General features: G+C 43.7%; 1 protein-coding gene across 1 annotated transcript in view; it reads right to left on the bottom strand.

The window, feature by feature from the left end:
• The window catches only part of LOC125005248 (SH3 and multiple ankyrin repeat domains protein 2-like), a 191,870-nt gene that overhangs the window by 9,167 nt on the left and 162,853 nt on the right, over positions 1-19,850 (bottom strand). Inside the window, exons 18-24 of the mRNA XM_047580440.1 lie at positions 16,311-16,446; positions 15,301-15,381; positions 15,176-15,184; positions 13,304-13,327; positions 11,012-11,124; positions 9,653-9,758; positions 6,383-8,876 (exon numbers count right to left, since the gene is read on the bottom strand). Of these exons, the coding sequence (XP_047436396.1) occupies positions 6,383-8,876; positions 9,653-9,758; positions 11,012-11,124; positions 13,304-13,327; positions 15,176-15,184; positions 15,301-15,381; positions 16,311-16,446 (2,963 nt within the window). The remainder of the gene's footprint in view (positions 1-6,382; positions 8,877-9,652; positions 9,759-11,011; positions 11,125-13,303; positions 13,328-15,175; positions 15,185-15,300; positions 15,382-16,310; positions 16,447-19,850) is intronic.

Raw genomic sequence — 19,850 nt, 5'->3', positions numbered from 1 at the left:
ACGTGTCATTTCTCCAACAAAATCCATTTAGTTGTAAACTAATGGTACCTCACTACAGTAAACCCCGCCCCCAAACAATCTGATTGGCCAACCAGAGACTCTAGAACCAACTCGGATGCAGTGGCCGTTGCCACATGTGATCCTTCCATCCATCCTCCAAATAATTAAACTTGTAAACTGTGCAAAATGTAGGAATATAAGAAAACAAAAACCAGTCTTAAAAGATTTCAACCCATAAACAGCTGAGGGGCTCCAGAGAGACAACATGTCCCCCCAGGGACAACATGGCCCCCCAGCATGTCAGCACGACCAGAGTTTGGGCCCCACAACGTCATTAAAAACCAGACCACACACGCGTCAGCATGTGTCTCGTTCGTCTCCGTCAGCTGAGAGGAGAGTGATGCAGAGTCATCTGATGGGGTGGGAGACCTGGCCTCCTCCACCATGCGCCCCCTCCCCAAAACATCTCATGACTCCCTGATTCTATGTAACACACACACACACACAGGGTCGCACTCGCTGGCATGCATACACTTTATTTATAGAAGCCTGAACACACACACACACTGGCTGTGGTTACATAACGGTGGCCTACTAAAGCAGCGCTGCACGTGACCTGAGTGAGATGATGATGATGCTGAACTCTGCTGAGAGTTAGGCCTCCATCCTCCGTCCTCCCTCCATCTCTCTCTCACACACACATGTACCCCCCCCACCCCCCACCTTCCCCCGACTCCCACTGACATCACTGCAGGCCTCAAGGCTGCTGCTGCTGCTCTCATCAGCCGGTTGCCGCAGCAACCGTTTCGTCCACAGGCACAGCCGACGCACAATTTAATCTGGGAGGCTAAAAAAAAAAAAAAAAATATAAAAAAAAAAACACAGTGGATCTGATGTTTCCACTGGTGCCGACAACGACAACAATAAAAAAGTGAAAAAGCAACAAAAGAAAAGAAAGAGCAGAGGATGGAGAGATCGAGGGAAAGCGAGATGATGGAGGAGGGGGACGAGATGGAGGAGGAGGAGGAGGGAGGCATGTGCGAATCTAGGCCATGTTTCTGTGCATCTCTGCTGCCATCTGTTTGACAGGGAGTGACTTCGCCCTCCGCAGGCCTCCTTCCTGGGTCCAGGCTTTTTCTTTTCGTATTTGGTATTTCAAGTTTGATTTTAAAACAAGAAAGAAAAAACGTAAAAACAGCTGCAATGTTTTGTTTATTTTTAACCTCACACACAAAAACAAACCTTTCTGTTATTCTGTAGCCTAAAACTGGAAAGAGAAAGTTAATATTCGACTTAATTCACCTTTTAATTCAGTCAAAAACTAAAAACTATTTAAAATTTTATTTTGAAGAAGCTGCAGGAAACGCTACTGTTTGAGCGTGATTAGCATTTAGTGCTATCATTCAACTAAAATATGACACTAAACAAGAATCTGAAATATTTCAAGCCGTAATGGAACAAAAATGAGCAGCTACAGTGAGCTGTTAGATAAAGAGCTGCACTCTTCCATCTTCTCCAATTACACGAAACCTAATGTTGTTTCTCCTGAGGTGATTTCTTGCCCTTGACTGAACCAAGAACCAGGTCCCCCTGGTCCAGGAAGTAGTCTCCTCCATGGTGAACTCTGGTCCAGGTCTCTTTGGTCCAGGAAGACGTCTTCTCCATGGTGAACTGACTGATGGAAGCAACAACAACTTCTTCTTCTTTTATATGAATCAAATAACCACTAGTTTCTCCTTTAGTTCTTTTTCTGGTTTCTTTTCGAAACCTAACTTGAAATACCAAAAGTACACGGACCCTTCACACAAAAAAACACAAATAAAAAACCCTCGGAGCAACGGAGGCAGATAATCAGAGTTGGTTAAACTCCATCTGACACTTGGAGCACACACACATGGAGCAACGACTGAGAAGACCAGACCACAAGCTGCATCACAGAGCTATAGCCACTTTAGAGCAAGGAAACATCAACGCGGCCCAACAAAGCCCTCAAACTACACACAGAACACACAACCATCTGTCATTAGTTTCAGCTGCGTGGTAAAGTTTGCACTATGATGGTTATTGTTTCAAATGTGGAGATTAATACTGAAATTAGGGTTGGATGGTACCGGTTCATACTGAAATTATTTTCAGTATTTATGTTTGGTATTTGTTTTTGTTGTGATATGAATTTCTAATGTACTGACACACCGGTGTATTTGATTACACGACGTTGGGAACGTTGCACCGTGAGCCACTGTTTCACACCGGACCATTTTCAATGTAGCGCTTCTAAACACACATGGTGCGACTGTGTCACTGTGAGGCATGGTGATGATGGAAAGGTCCTTAAAATTAAGCGGCAGAACGAGAAGACTTGTGCCAAAAAAAGGGTGGTGGAGGTTGAATATATGTATGGACATGATGAACACCATGAATAATGACAACTCTAGTAGGTGTATTGCACAGAAATGACTGCAGAGTAAGAAAAACGTCTTGCGCTAGGACAATAATTTATCGTATACGATTTACCACCAAAAACTGAGAATTTTGAACAATGTGAACAATGAGAATTTACCATCTTGCGATAAATTTGATAAACGCAAGTTGATGCTCACCTATGGCCAAACAAGACTCCTTATCAATGACTTAGAACTGGTTCAGATATCAGAAGGGGGATGTGGAACAAACTTGTCCCATATGCAAAAATAGAAAGTGGCCAAAGATAGCGACACAACAAATTTATTCCACCACCTGAAGTACAACCACGGAGTCCAACAAGAGCCAGCAAGTCAGGAGAAAGCAGCCGTCCTCTGGTAAATTAAGACTGAATTAAGACTGAAGTCGTCCCCGAAAATGACTCAGAATTGAATGTTTTATGATTGTGAAAAAAATGTTTCTGTAACTGCTGTATCACAGATATAGCAGTTTAAATATGAATAAATATGTCAAAATAAATGAAAGCGTAATTCCCAACACAACTCCGTACGAAAAGCAAAGCAAAGGATGGAAAGATACAGTACGTTTTTTAGATATACCATGTCAACCAATCAATCCAACACATCCTGCCTCTAACTAACTCTGATGCAAAATATTTTCTTCAACTAATAATAATACTACTTTCTACAAAACGTCAAAACCATCACCATACAAAACCATCCTCAGGTTCAGGAAATCATTGCCAACAAAAGTCTTAAGAGGAATACACACATTTCCCATGAAAGCCACCTTCAATGATTCCTTAGCGTAATAAAGTAGTATAAATACAATGCCTCTCTTTATGGATAACGCAGCACAATCCACAAAAATGGCACAACAAGAGACACTTAACTCTAACCAGTGGGAGACTAAGTGTTGTGCCGTCACTGACTGAGCTGATTCTTTGTGTTTGCAGGTAGTTACACAAATTAAATGAGCCTCGTTTACTGAAACCAACTGTAGATGTTTCTTTTTTATTTCACATTCTTAGATTACGCTTTGAGTGACAAGTTGCTTGAGTGAAAGAAAGAAGTACAAAAAAACATGGTGAGGGGTGTGACGTTAGAGCAGCTGATGAAACCTACCTGTGAATGTGGGAGACACATGAAGAAAGAAGAGGTGAAGGAACAACGGCAGACTGGAGGAAAATGGAAATGGAGAAGCTGAAATGAGTACAAGGTGTAAAGGTCAACAGACTTTGAGCTGCAGAGGATGGAAAAATGAGGATAACGCGATAGTGTGTGGCGTGAAGCGTGAAGGAGGGAGCTGCTGGACATGTCGGTGTGATTACAGACTGACGGACACATCTCGGCGTTGATATAACAGCCAGAGGAACCGGCGCTTTCCCTCCATCCCGAACACCTCTCTGATGAGCGATGGGACCGTTCATACAAAATGCATGCGAGCACTGAATTATTTAGTGTGCTTTTTATTTCCCTCTCGCAGGGGGAGAAGTGGGTTTAAAAAAGCATGAGCTGAGTTGATTCAGGAGCAGGGTCCATCAAAACCTTGTCCCAGTTACTGGAGATTCAACTCCTGAAGGTCTCGAACCGTCTAAATACGTCTCTGTACCTTAATCCTGCCATCATCAGCTGAACACACGGCTCAATTAAATATTATGTACACATACATATTTACATGGACTCCAGTATATTCCACTCATAATCAGAATACGTCACATATCCATCTCAATCAGAACAGACTTAAAACACATCCAGTCCATATCCAGCATGGTAATAACTGAAAGCAGTGGGTCTAAGCTGAACTCTGTTACCATGATGCAGCCTGAAGCAACTATTTACATATTTGCGCAAACATAATTTGATTTATCACAAATTAATGTGCAATTTTCCCCAATAACTCCCATGTAACTCTCATGATGATGGTTTCTCTCTGGTTGTTGGAATAAATCCACTCCCTCTGAGCATGTTTGCTCCATGTGGGGTGAGAACAAAAGGTCGACAACAGAAACATGGAGGTAGAAAAACAAAGATGAAACAAGCTGGAATCCATGGGGACAAGACAACTGGACTTTTAGAGTTTCTTGAAGACATTTCAGTGCTCATCCAAGTAGTGGTGATCGGACGACCAGAAAAACGCCTTCAAGGAATTCTACAATTTCATCATTTCACCTTGTTTATTGAATATTCTTTGTTCACAGACTAGGGATGGGTACCGTTAAGGTGCCAAAATATGTGAAACGATGCCAGTGCTTAAAGAATGAAAACATGCCTTTTTAAGGCTTTTTAAGGTGACGAGGAAGTTGAATAGAATATTAATGTAAATAACATAAATACAACTAAGAAATAAATTAACCAATATAAAATAAAATTCATAATTATCGTAATTAAACCAGTTGACCAGTTTAGACCAGTTTGGCCTTAGGCATTTTGAAGATTCACTTCCATCCATGCAGCAATAGATCCAGTTACTACTGTTAGCATCAGCACCAGTTCCATTATGGTACAGAGTACTGGTACCCATCTCTATCACAGACCTGGAAACATCTTGATCATCTTCTTCTATTAATCGATTGATTCTCAGTTCTGTTAAATTTCTAGGAAACTGACTCTCCAAAGCGAGAACAATCACTTTGTTTGAAAAGGTATATTGTGACTGATGTATTAGGACATATAAAGATATATATACTGTATATCTCCATGTAAAAGCTGGAATCTCTGATCAGCCAGAAAGGACAAACTGCTAGCGTAATAAAACTTAATCTAATTTCAGCCCTCTGTTTTACTGCCATGGCCAAAATATTATCAACAGAAATGACGACCATGTGTTACAACCGTCAGTAGCTGCTGGCATCCGCTGAATAGAGCTGACCTATCATATCTGACAACATGCAAAGCTGTCAGATCTGGAGTTTGTGATACATCTATGCATTATATAGAACTATATAGAGTATGAGCGGCAGAAATATGAAACCTCCTGGGTTTGCTCTGCTGCGTTCAAATGTAATACATGCACAAATCTGACTTGTGAAAATATTTGCCCGTCAATTACTAATTACACATCTGTAATAACTGGATGGATTAAGAGAATAAAACAAGTGGAAGATTAACTAATCCCTGCTGAAAACCCAAACTATCACCAAAGCAAGCATCACAAAGTGGCACCGAGGAAGAAGTATTCTTTTTCTGTATCTTGTGAGAATGAAACAACAACAACCTCTGGCATTTCTAAATTTGTAGGAGACTCCCCAACTTTCCCAGACTGAATAAAACAAACACTCAAATCTCATGCCTGTTCTGTGCACATAGCTAAAAACACAGAGTCATTAACCGCCTCAAATCCTCAGTGACACAACAACTTCAACAGCGCTGTCACAGAGCAGCAGACGATGATAAATCTAACTCTTTGAGATGGAATATCACCATGAAATCACTGCGAAGGTCGAGTTGGCTCAAAACAGAGTGAATAATGGTCTCACATACAACATTAAAACCACCTAATTTTGACCGTCTTGTGATAATTTGTCTTTTGGACCTGGCATTCATTGGAGTAAATGTTACATAGACATATAGCACACACCCTAGACAAGACCACACCCCCCACCCCATAGCAATGACACTCCTTGATGACAGCAGCCATCCCCAGCAAGATGCAGCCTGATACAGACACACACACAAAAACACTTTAGGAACAACTAAAAACATGAGGAACAGCACAAGGTGTTGTCCTGGCCTCCCTCAAAGGACCCCACTAACAATAGTGCGTTGTCAGACACCACAGTACACCCTCAGACGGCCCATGTCCATTCTCTGACCACAAGGGGAACTCAAAGAAGGTGGTCATAATGATATGACTGATTGGTGCATGTGACCAAAGTAAAAGATAAGCAACGACCTGGGAAACGGGAAAAAATGCATCAAAATATTAGACCTAAGAATCAGTGAGGACCGACTTCACATACCTTGTTCCGAAGCCCCCCCTGGTCCCCGTCGGGGAGTCGAGGCTATCTCCTGGCTTGGTCGGCCGGTCGCGATTCATTTGCTGCAGAATGGAACTCAGCTCGGTGACAACGGTGTTCTTGGTGTCTGGTGTAGATGGAGGGCTGCGGAGCTCAGGGGGCTGATCGCCCCACAGCTTGGATGTCCTATTAGTAGGAGTCCTAGGAGGTTCAGATGAAGGGGGCGGAGGAGGGGCCTGTGGCGGTGACCCAAAGGACTCCGGAGGCTCTTCGATGAGAGCGTCATGATAGAGGGATGTTCTGTTGATGACGGACTTGCTCTTGGGTTTGGGTGGCACAGGGGGCCGATCCACGAGGAAGGCATGTCCATCTGCAGCGGCGTAGAGACTCTCCAGAGCGCTGTCACAGAAGCCTCCTTCTGATGACAGGGTGGAGATGCTGGAAACGGTGCTGGTGGTCTCCATGTGCTGAGGATCCCCGCTACTGCGGCTGTCGACCTCTTCGATGCCTGAGTCTCCGACCCCTGACTCTGGATCAGGTGGAGGAGGTGGATACGAAGGGGGCATGCTATTGGTCAACCTTTTGTGATGATCAGTCACAGATGGAGGGGCGTGAGGGTGGTATGGGGGTAGAGGAGGTCCCCCGTTCCGTCTCTGTTGATGAAGCATCTCTGCAATGGCACTAGCCTGGTCATCAGGTATGTCAATGCTGTTTGCAAACTCCAGCGGTGGGGGGAGGGGCTCTGAGAATTCAAATTCCTCATCAATGTCAACCGAGGCCAGAGGAGGGGGAGGGATGCGGAAGGGCAATTTCACCGGCTCATCCAAAGATTCACCTAAAGGAACGTTCCTCCTCCGTGATCCAGGTGGCTGGGGGTTGGAGGACAGTGTTGGAGGGTCGGGCTGGTTGGGGTCCTTGAGTTCAGATGGCCTGTTGCTGTCCTGTCCCTCCATGTCTTGGCTGTTGACCTTGTTGTTTGCGTCTGTACTTGTGTGGACCATCAATAACCCAGTTGACTTTGGCTGTGATGTGTCCGTCACATCCGCTGGTGCACTTTTCCTCTCCTCGACGGCCTGATGCTGCCGCTCCTCTCGTGCTCCATCAGACTCGTACTTCTGCTCCGTCATCTGCCTCCGAAGGCCACCTCGGCCCGGCCGTCCCATGGTTGCTGTGGATATCGCAGCGAAACTCGTCTCAATTCCGGAGCGTAGTTTGGTGTCAATGAACAGCGGCTGATTGAGGTCCGGTTTGTGACTCTGTTGAATTGGCAGCGACTGGGCTTCATGCTTCGGGGTTTGTTGAACCTGAGGAGGATTTGGTGTCTGATTTTGAGGATGGTTTTGTTGCTCCTTCATGGCTCGGTCACGGGCTGCGAGGGCCAGAGCTAGAGGGGAATTGGGGTCCAAAGGTTTTCCAGTAACAGGATGGAGGTAGGTCCCATTGGCCCTGTAGTGGCTCTTAGGGGGAGTGGCTGGGAGACTAACAGGACTGTCCAGGTTGGGACACTGACCTGTTCTCGTGTTTAGAGGCTCCCGAACCACTGTGGGCTCAGGAGTGTTGAAATCTGTCATATTGCCACTACCGCCTCCAACAGGGCGCCCGAGCTGTGTTATAGAAGGAGCCAATATCCTTCGAAGACGTTCGTCACTACTGAACATGCCTTCATCAATGGACTTGGACTGGCGAAGGCGTGGGGTTGGTGCAGGACCACTCAATTCGTCATCCCCTATGTCTATTGACTGGAAGGCAATTGAGTGCTTTTTTGCCTCTAGCCTCTTTTCCCGGTCCCGCACTGCACCAGCAATAGCTGCTGCGAAGGGGTTACTGAGAGAGAGGGGGTCTTCAGGACGCAAACCTCCACTTCCACCAACCGTGGGCGTGAGAGGTGGGTGTTCAGGGGTGGTGGGCTCAATCTCCATACTGCTACCCTGGCTGCTCTTACCACTGCTGCTGGTGGAGGGCTCCTTGACGATGATGGTAGGGATAGGGATGGAGGAGCAGGTTCGTTCTACAGGCGTGGTAGGCATGGAAACCGGACCCGAGGGGCTCGAAGGCATGTGGCAAGTTTTCTCGGGACTGTCCTCAACATTAGACTGCTTTACCAGCATGCCCTTCCTTCGTGCTGGTTTTGCCGGCACATACAATGTCTTATTGCCCACCTCAGAATAAGGGTTCTCGGGCACAGGTGTGCGCCCTCGGATACGGGTGCTCTCAAACTGTTCAGAGCTCTGGCGATAATAGCCACGCCTTAACGTACCAACGTCTGTGGTTCGGCCAATGGTTGTCACCGCGTTGGGTGAGTTCTGGGTGAAGCTCGGTCGTGTGGTGCCGTAGCTCTTGGGTGTTGGCCCGGCAGTGGAGTTGTAGGCAGGTGGTGAAGGAGGTGAAATGGCTGGGGGAGGAGGAATGTCCTCTGAGGTGTCAGGCATCGAGAGGCTGCGGGAGAACTTGAGTAAGGGAGGAGTGAGGAATCCCTGTTTGTCATCCTCTGATGTGCCTTAAGGAAAGAGAGCAGAAAGACAAATTACATGAGGACCCGTGGAAGACATCATTTATTTCCTGCATCGCCTCCAAGTTTGACAGGAAACATCTTATTAAAGCAAGCTCTTTCTTAACCTTTATTTATCTGAGCAGGGGGTTCCTTGAAATTTGCAAGAGGCCACATTTTCTGGCGAGTTGAGCCGACCAATTTCCTCACCATTTGAAAATCATGAAAATGGAAATCAGGGCCAGAAAAATTGCATTTAAATCTATTCAGAGGCTGTGTCGCAGCAACAGAGGAAAATGAGTCAGGTAAAATTATCTAATTACAAAAAACAAAATGTTTACATCAAAGCAGCCTTGCAGGTATCCAGATGTGAGTAGATGGAAATAATCAAACTGGAAAATGATACTTCCTTTAATTTGAGTTCATTAACCATTGAAATTAGGAATGCAATAATCAATGAGTGGGGATACTTCAGTGGGAACTTTTGCTCTGACATCAGCTTGCATGGCATTCCTCCAGTTCAGCAGTAAGAATGAGGTTTCAGCATACGCTTAATGACCTCCCATATTATCGCCTGAAAGCACACTTTGCTGACTGGATCATTCTAATTTATCTATAATTAGCTTTAATATTGCCGGAGCACACAGAGCACGTCCTCTGAGCATTAATAGAATATTGTGACAAGCAAAAAAAAAGGTATGAGATATGCAGGGTTCATAATTTGAGCTGACGGAGACACACTCCTACGCAAATACACACACACATTTACTGTACATGGATCATACCTATGGACTTTTGCTTTTTCATTGTTCCCTTCTCAGGTATCCCCAGGAAGGCCCCTGGCACAGTGGGTGGCACCACTGCTACTCCCTGGCGGTCGTGATACATAGACTAAAAGCGAGAATGCAGTTAATGATACACCCAGGAAAAATAAGAGATGCAAAAGACATTCAGATTCATACACTCAAATAAGGGATGTCCCGATCTGTATCAGAAGATTGGTATTGGAGGTGTTCCAGGGATTTATTTTTATTTATTTTTTTTAAATTGAGCAAATCAGATCAAATCATCATCATCAGATCATCTTCAACCAAGCCTGATCTTTTGAAGTTGTTTTAGCTCTGACATAAACCAAAGCCACGTTCCTGTAGCATGAAAACATCTTCTGTTTTAAAGTTGGCTAGATTCAAGACTTCCAAATTTGGTGATGGTAGTAAAAGATAGTCTTGATTGAACAAATCTCCATTCTGCTTAATCCCCACTAGGGTCACGGGGGGCTAATTGAACAAATCACTAAACAGAATCAGCTTGTTTTTTGGGGATATACAGACTAGCTGGAGTCTTTGTGGTGTGTTTAAATGCAACATTTTGGCCCACACAAAGTTGTCCCTTGGTTTCTGGTAGTTCTCTGATAATGGTTTGGTGTGTCAGCACCGTTATATGTGATTTATAATATTCCTTTGAAGGTTCCCTTTCATCCAGGTTGTGATACATGCCAAACAATGTCTGCAAGTGCAGCTATCCTTGTTTCGAATTTGAAAAAAAATCCCACCAAAACTAAGTTTTGCTTTCAAGAGTTGTCTTTCTGAAGTCCCTGTCTCCTACCATTTCCTGCTAGTTCCTGCTAGGAATGTCCTGGTCGGTATCAGGCTGCAGCCACGTCTGACCTTTTGTAGTTGTTTATTTAAAATCTAGAGTCAAAACTATTTAATCTTCTGTTTTAGTGGTGGTTGACTAGCATTAAACTCACTCAGTCAGAAGTTAGTAAATGGTGTAATGTGGATGTGTGGTGAGGTGGTAGTAGGAGATCATCTAAACGAAGTCACTCAGGTCAAAGGCTTCAGCCAGACAATAACAACAAACACTTTAAAGAAGAGAAAAGTTTCCTGGATACAAATCTTCCAAAGGGGGTTAGGGAGTTTATGGCAGCATTGGAGGACCACAACAATTTTAGGGCGAGGTTTGGGGTTAGAGTTAGGGATAGTACAGACATTACATTAACTTAGACTCAAAGAAAGATTTATTGGACTGAATCCAGTCGACTCTAGAGGGGACCAACTCTAGGATATTTAACAACAGATCAGGACTTGGATCGAGACATCGCTAAATCACAGTAACTTTAAATGACTGTAATAATCTCCTACATTCATGTCAGTAGGGGTAACCATGCAGCGGCTGGATGGGCGCGGTTTGATCGTGGCGATCTTCATATCGACAGGCGAGGTCTTCTGGGCGTGTGTCATTTCTTCTACTTTGTCTGAAAAAGAGAGCGAAAGTCACGATCACTGAGCAACAGAAAGACGAGAGGGGGAGGACTGAACTTGCAAAGCCTTAGTAAGAATCGGATGGGCAAACGCAAGCTAGTCATTCACAGTGACCCTTCCTTGTGTTTCCACACTGAACTGCAATGAAACGGAATCAGAACACATTGAAATAAATTCGTTTGAGGAAGGTGGGGGCGGGAGGGGCGAGGCAGAAGGACTTGGATGAAATGTGCTGGGAGGGGCGGGGTGTGTCCAGCATTGGAAGCCGTGCAAGCTCTTTCCAAACAGCCGTCTCAGCAACATCATCCAACTCTCAGGGTCGTTCCCTCATCAGATGTAAAATGAGCAATGAAATGTGAAGCCTGTCAAGTTTGCCGTTCTCTTTCTCGCTTTCTTTCTTTTTTTATTTGGAAAGATGTTAACAGCAAATTTGGCAGAACTGAACTTCCCTCTGGTGTGTGATGATGCCATCAGGTAAGAGTCCAGCTAACGGGTTTGGCCCAGGAGAAGCTACATGCTAGCCCTGATCCCTGCGCTGACTGCACCGCCTCCCTGGCTAGCTAACGGTGTAGAAGGCTTCCATGCATTAGGGGAGGGATTACTTAGAGTGACTTGGAAAACAATCCTCTTCTTCTGCGCATCTACACACAGAGGAGAGGAATGGGGGAGGAGAAAAGTGGGGATGGGGAGGAAAAGGGGGAGGAAAGGCGCATCAATGACCTTAACTATGGTTAGAGCTAAAACAAACACAAACACACAAAAACAGCATAAAGATGCACATTTCCTCTCTCTGTTTCCTATCGAGCCGACGCTACAGCTCATCACGCCACATGCAACAAGGTTGCCCTGGAAACCTATCCTTGTGTGAAACATTTCCTGGAATAAACCTCCTCCTCCTCCTCCCCGTCCTCTTCACACAAACTCGTACGCACACAAACACAGACGCACATGGGCCTGCAGTGACACAGGAAGAAATAAAAGCGAAGCGACACATGTAGAAAAGAAAAGACACGACAGGAAAACCGAACAAACATTTGGCTTACGTATGCACAAACACAAGTATTCTGCACTGCCTCATTAAGGGTCTGTTGTTACGCTTCTTTGCTGCATTTGAAGTCTGAAATTCTTGTTGTGTCTCTGACGTTAGTGCTGCACACTAGGATTCTGGGTTTGCCTGTTTAAGGAAGAACTGAAGCCACGTTCAATCGCAAACCAGTAACGTAAATATCTAAATTGAGGCATGCAGAAAAAGAAGAAAAAGAAGAAGAATCAACAACCTGTGAGTCCAAATAAGGAAAAAACATCACTAAAACATTAAACCATGCACAACAACGTGTTTGTGAAGGTTGTCCGTCCTCCAGGTATATACAAATATATACAAAATAAAATGACACTAGAACAAATGCAACTGGACTTGTTGGGTTTATTAAAGATGTTTTATCCAAGTAGCAGCTACATATTTAAAAAGACATCTTTGAACACCATCATTAATCATAGACCACATGTGGTCTGTCTGAGGGTCTACCCCGGCCCGTGGGATAAATTTGGAAAACACAAACAATTACATTGACAACATTAACTGCAATATTTCCAATAAAAGTCTGTTATTCAAATGGTTCACACAGATTTCACCATCTTGCAACTCTGGAGCCAGAGTCTGATCAGTACAGTCCGAGGGTGGAGCCATGATATGGATGCCCCGCCCACACTTCACCTCCTCCAGATTCAATCGTGTTTTCATTTAATTAATCCGCACTCTGGAGGCGGAGCTTATGATCTATACTACAGTCAGGCACCAGGGGGAGCTCTACTTACGTTCTGCCATCCATCTTTTTACTGTCTATGTCATTAATAGGTTATTGTCACTGGCTGAACCTAGTCATGTGACCTCCAGATGAGCACCACCCACAGATGTCTCTGATGAATCCTTTAAACCCAACCCAAGTCTTGTTGCTTTTGTCTCAGCTTTGTTCTTTGGACACGCAACAACATTTTTAACACGATGAAGCTCAGATTAAAACACACTGTAAATCATGCACATACAGTAGTATAGTAGCAAATCAAACAAGTCATCATTGAACAACGTGTTAGTTGACCACAGTGAGGCGCCGTGCAACAGAAATCAATAAGTGGAGATACTAGATCAGATTAAACATGCCTGCAGTGACTTACCACCTTTCTTCTTCCTTAGAGTGGCTAAAAATGGGGAGGGGGGCGACAGAAAGAGAGGTCTGAGTCCTCAGAGCAAATAAACAGCAAATAATTAAGACCTGCTGCTGCGTCCCATCATTTACATGCTACCTGTGTTGGAGCTGGAGCATCGTAAGCAGATTCTCTTCCTGTGTCACTGATTTATTAATTCATCTTTCAGCCTGTGTTTCTGGACTCAAAGCAGCTGTTAGTAACGACTGACACTAAAGATGCTGAGTAAATTATAAGCTGCACATGTTTTACTTCTTCTACTGATGTGTTCATGTTCCCATGGATAAAACAGACCTAAAGTTAGGACCAAACATACCCACAGTTGTCCGTTGTGAACTGATTACGCTGTGCCAGTCAGATCATTTGCTTTATATGCAGGAGATCAAAGGTCATACAGGTAGACTGAGTTGAATGGCTCTGATTGGTTGGAGGACTATCCAATCATGTGCAGAGATTTTCTTCTTTCTCTGCATCTGTTGAAACAAACCCACTGATCTGGCAGAGGTGATGCAAGCGTCTCTGGGCTTCACGATCAGCCACATCAGACGGGGTGAGGATAAAAGGCCCCGTTCAGACCTCACATTAACATCTGAAAATCTGATCTCAAGCAGCCAGCTTTTAGTATCTGTACGCAGATCTACCATTAACACACATGTCCAGATCTGTATGTAAATAAACTCCAGCACCGTTTGAGACATGGGAGATGTCTCTAACAGATTTCTAGTGCTGTTTCAGAACCATGAACATTGTTGTGCTGTTATGTATTGATCTCAGCCCTGATGACAGTTATTTTAAAGACCTGCAGATAAACTCAGATTATAACTCCAACCCTGAAGGTTTTCATAGAGTTAGAGGCGACCCAGACCACCTGCACATGTGGACTGAGATCAGATCCATCAAATGTGACATGATGTGTTCTGGGAAACCAGGACGAATGAGCACTTCCATCTCTTCTGCTCTAGGTCCTCACAAAGTAGGAGCTCCTCCAAATCATCCAGGAGTGAAATATTGAAGATTGCAACTTTAAATCTAAACACACTCATGAAATTAATCACGAGAAGCGGAACGCGTTTGATGAGTTTCTGGACCTTCTGTTGGTCGCTTGGGATCGGATCCCCTGATGCTCTGTGTGATCTGCTTCTTTGCTCTAACTGTGAACCTTTTTCTCCTCAGCTGATCAGTGAGAACGGTGGAACCAGACAGCAGCAGCCAGTCAGACAAGCTTTAAGATGAAGAGCTGCATGCATCAGACTGCACACGACATCCGTGGAAAACCAGACCTCAGACTCCAGTCTGCAGGTCCTGACCACGCTAACATACTGAGGATTTCAACTTTAAATGAGAACACACTCATTTGAAGACTTCATTCCATCCATCTCATGTATTTCTTCATCCCCATGCTCCCTCCTTTCCTTGCTCTCGTCTCAGAATCGCTGACTGACTTGTCTGTCAGGAGCTATCAGGACTATTGGTGCATTTACGTGAAGCACCAGGCTCTCGTCTGAAGTGGTGCTCGGCGCAAACGCACATAAAAACAACATATAAGCAATAATCTTTTCAATTATTTGCTTCTCGAGGCAGCAGCAGCAGCCGATGAGTGCAGCAATCTAAAAGCAAGAGTCCCTCATGCAGAATGTCAGAGGAGGAGAGAGGGGTGAGGAGGAGGAGGAGGAGGAGGAGGAGGAAGAGGAGGAAGAGGAGGAGAAGGAGGAGGAGAAGGAGGAGAAGGAGCGGGTTTTCTTCTGAAAGTCAAACTAAAGCAAAATGATCAAATGGGAAGCAGAGCGACTTAGCCCGGTGGCAGCAGGGATGGCAGAAGGCCGAGCAGCGTTCACTGCTTACCTTTATCCACTATTGAGAGATTAATCAACCAATGAGAAAGAGGAACACAAGAGAGAAAGAAGTGATGTTAGACACTCACATCCTGATGCCGCCTTGACAGAAAACACAAGCCAGGACGCTCTTACCGAGTTCCTCCAGCTCAGACGTCATGGACTTGGAGCGCATGGACAGGGCCGTGGTGGGGGCTCTCTTTGGTGGAGGAGGAGCTGAGGGAGGGAGATAGATTTTGTTTTCATTCAGAAGCAGAAGTGGAAACAGTTTCTCATAGATTTTTACAGCTGAAACAATTTATCAGTCGATTGACAAAGAAATGAAATACACTGATAAGCAATTAAAGATCTGGTCCAGTTATTCTTCAGGCAACGACCAGCGAGCCGATGTCTGGATCTTTGTTCATCCATCATCGTTGGAGAATCAAAGCTGGTGCCTGTTCAGTTCTACACAGCTGCTGTGGGTATTTTTAGATATTTTAAAGATAGATAATTTATTGATAGTTGCTGCCTTACTTTGATTTATAGACACTGAATGTGTCAAATGAAATGTGTTTAATTTGCATGGCTACAGACTGTGACCACATGCTCTTCTCGTGTCTCTGATTTAACACTTGACACATGAACATTTCTCTGTTATAAGTAAGTCTATTCATTACCGGAGCATTGTAGCATAATGAAGCTAAAATGTGATAAAATAAAGGTGCTACTCTTTAAATTATCATCTTTGTGAAAAAGGTCAGTCTGGATTGATTTAATTTTTCACGTGGGATAATTCCCTCATTCTACTGAGAAAAAAAAATATTGAAATGTATCAGCAGCAAATCTCTATATCTCTATATAAAGAGTTAACCCACTTCTGCTGGAGTTCCTTCAAATGCACAGAGAGTAACGTATGTGCCTTTTAAGCTTTGCCCAAGTGAAGTGAAGATTTGAATAATTAGAGAAATTCAGATTGCAGTAAATTGCGCTAAAAAGAGACTAAATTGTTTCCTGATGTCTCTTCGACTTCTCTTTTAAATTGACAGGAAACGTCTGAACCTAAAGTCAGGCTTCATTTGCTTTTCCTCGCCTCATTATTTAATTTCTAATCCATGAACATGGCAGATTTGAAGTTAAAGGTTTTAAAGCGGGGGAAGTCGTACCTTTTTTGCGCGCCGTGTCCTCTGGGTCCAGATTCCGACTCACCGTCACCACCTTGATCAGGAGCCGGTTTCCTCCCTGTCGGATCATGTTGACCACCTGTCTGTGGCCGACCTTCACCACGTTCTCCTGGTTTACCTGCAAGCACAGAGGATTCATTAGTGACGGTGACTGTTTTTGGATAGCCTGTCAGATCCGACGCCATTGTTTTTGTTACAGTTATGACTGATGGATTTATTTCTTAGTCTTAGTTGTATTTGTATTATTTAAATTAATATTCTGTTCAACTTGTATGTCACAACCTGCCTTAAAAATAAAAATGCACCGGTTTGGAACAAAGCTTGAATGTGTTCACTCCTTAAGCACCAGCACCGTTTCAAAAGTACCAGTTTGGCACCAATGTCAGACAAAACCTGACCCATCCCCATTAGTCCAACCAACCAACCAACCGACCAACCAACTAACCGAACGACCAACCAACCAACCAACCAACCAACCAACCAACCAACCAACCAACCAACCAACCAACCAACCAGAGCAAAAAGGAATGGAACTTTAAGACATTAAGTTGTTGTGGACAAATGCCTTAATCGCTGTTCATCCTTACAACACACGCTTCTCTGATGGCAGTCACCTAGTTGTAAACCAGACTAGATGTTTAAATGCAGATCTTTGGTGGATCAGTATCAGCTCCCAACAGAGAGACTCCAGGACAACTTTCAGCCACAAAAACACTTTTCAGGTTATGTCAACAAAGTTCACAGAGACTGTTTCTGCTGTAGAAAGTATTAAAAACTGAGTAAAATCATGAGCAAATTTCCATTTCACCTTTGTTGATTCATACAGTTAGACTCTGGGCAGGTTCGCATCAAGCCAACAGTCTGATGTTGGCTCAGAGTCCACAGCCCTAATGTTTGCAGTGTGTCTCACACTCTTGGCTTTAGGACACTCGGGATTTTCAGGGAATTGAGTTGAACTGGTGGTAGAGTCTGTCTGTGATTAAGTAGGTGACCATGGTCATAATTACCAAAAAAGGGCAGATATTGTTACATATTTGACACAATTTTGATTTTAAATACTTCATTTAGTATCATGAAAGGTTTCTTTCTATTAAAATGGAAGTTCATAAAGTATAATATGATACACAGGTGCTACTACACCACACCAGGACTTCAAAGAATGAAACTGACGAACAGAAGTCTGGTAATGCTTTCTAGTTGCACCTGTTTGGGTGTAAAGATGTCAGAGCCCTAAGCAGTTCCTTTTATTTGTGCATTTTCCTTTATCATGGTGAAAGACTGACAGTAGTATTCTGTTTTGAGAGACTGGGTCGATGTAATGGTAGAGGTGGGAAGACAGAGGAAAAGAGAACATGAACAATGATGAGATCTTCTCCTGGAAAGACTGGATTTATTGAAACAATTGTCCCTTTTTCTTTCTACTGCTTGTTTCTAACTGTGAGAGACGTGTTTCTGTCTGTGTCTCATTTTGAGTCGTATTTATTTAACTTTAAAATTGATTATTATGCAAGAAAACAGAATGGTTCAAATTAAAATATAATCCTTAACTGATCAGTTGAGACCTGCACAGAAGGAGATTTAAATTCCTGCAGCGTTTGCTCTCTGCTACATTCAGCTGCTGGTGGACAGACGGACGGATGCTATTTCCAGGTAGGAAGCTCTTCAAAGTGACTGACGAGTGATGTGGCAGGAATGTGACCAGACAGATGGAAGAAGGAAGGACTAATATTACGCCTCAGCAGTGATTTAAACATCTGAATGTGGCATAAACTGACAATACCAGTCCATAATGCGAGGGATTGGATCCACCCACACACCCGCTCTGGTTGTGGCTGATGAAACCTTTTCTCAGGTCTATGTGGATCCAAACAGGGTTTAAACAACATCTGGTTTCATCTCAGTTTATGTTTTTAACTCTTCTAATTGAACAAATGATTAACTTCGCTTTACTGTAGATCTAAACATGTGTTGTATCAGTTGATCAGTATCAGGATTGATCCAGGTACCGATGATTTTTTGTAGTTATTTATTTCAGGTGTGATATAATCTTGCAGAGAGGATTAGGGAGTTTATGGCAGCCTTGGAGGAACGGAATATTTCTAGGGTTAGGGTTAGGGTTAGTGGAGAACACAAGCTACAAACTCCCCTCTCCACACTTTATTAACTTAATCTTTACTTTACATTAATTTTGAATCTTTGGTTTTTGAGTTCAGTCTAATTAAAATAATCCAAATGTAGATTTTTTTTTTTTTTTTTTGCAACTTCAACTGTTTATATTTCATGAGACTCTATGAAGACTTCAAAGGAAAATAGGGGTGGGTTGAAAAAAAAATTACGATATGATACGTATTATGATACTTGAGTCACGATACGATACATTATCGCGATATTATGATATTACGATATATTGCAATATTCTATGTAGTTCACTGAGAAATGTTAAATGCAGCTCAAAACACAAGTTGTGTACATGTGCATCAATTGACATCAGAGATAATTAACTGGACAAATTGAGTCAAAAAGTCGTCACTGCCCAAAACATGACTTTTTCTTTCGCAATCAATATTAAGACATTCATAATCATATGGCGATATATTACCATATCGATATTTTCTCCCAGCCCTAAGGGAAAAGCTGAAAAATTCCATCAGACATGTAAATGAGAAGGTTGGCAGGGTGTCCTGCTGCTGTTCTTAATATTCATGAGGGAGAGGAGGCGCGGTCACTGCCCTCGCCGTCAGACTTCAAACACAATCACAACCAGTTTGCCAAAAAAATAGGAATAAATAAAAAATAAATTCAGACAGTGTGTGTAATTAAAGTGGACGTGTGTGTGTGTTTCCTCATGCAGAGGTCACAAACACCAGCCACCAGCGACATCCACATCCTGCTCACATTATTATTATGTAGCCGGCATCCGAACCGCTGCACACCCCCACACTCATATCACATTTATTTTTATTTTTTTTGGCCTGTGCAAATAAAAGCCAACACACACACTGTGTTTTCTCTTTCAAACACACATGCCCTGGGACGGTTTTTAAATCTCATTACCGCTCGTCTAATTTGATATCTGGGCCCTGCTGGACCGCTCCTCTCATCTCCTCCCTCCCTCCCCCTCCTCCTCCGCCTCCTCCTCCTCCTCCTGTTGTCTTCCAGGGTCAGATGAAGTGATGACAGAGACCGAGGGGAGTGATGGATGGGAGGAGGACAAGGAGGACAGAGAGGAGAAGTGGTGGATAGGCAGATTTGTGTCTTTCTTTGGGTTTTAATCCAACAAACGGAGGCGTCACGAGGGCAAACATTTGAGTAATTAGAGAGAAAAGCTCCAGCAGCTGTTTGAGCCGTGACCCGGTGTTCCCTCCACCGAGCTAAACCACACACGGAGACGAACGCACTGGTTCACATTTAGGAGGAGCCTTATGTAATCTGCTCTGTCTTTCTACCCATTATGTAACTACACTAGAAGGATGGACACACACACAGGCTCTCGCGTGACCTGAATCATGAATCTTTTGGATT

This window comes from Mugil cephalus, chromosome 3 (assembly GCF_022458985.1).
Source record: "Mugil cephalus isolate CIBA_MC_2020 chromosome 3, CIBA_Mcephalus_1.1, whole genome shotgun sequence".
Taxonomy (NCBI): Eukaryota; Metazoa; Chordata; class Actinopteri; order Mugiliformes; family Mugilidae; genus Mugil; species Mugil cephalus.
This window is presented reverse-complemented; position numbering and strand designations above follow the sequence as displayed.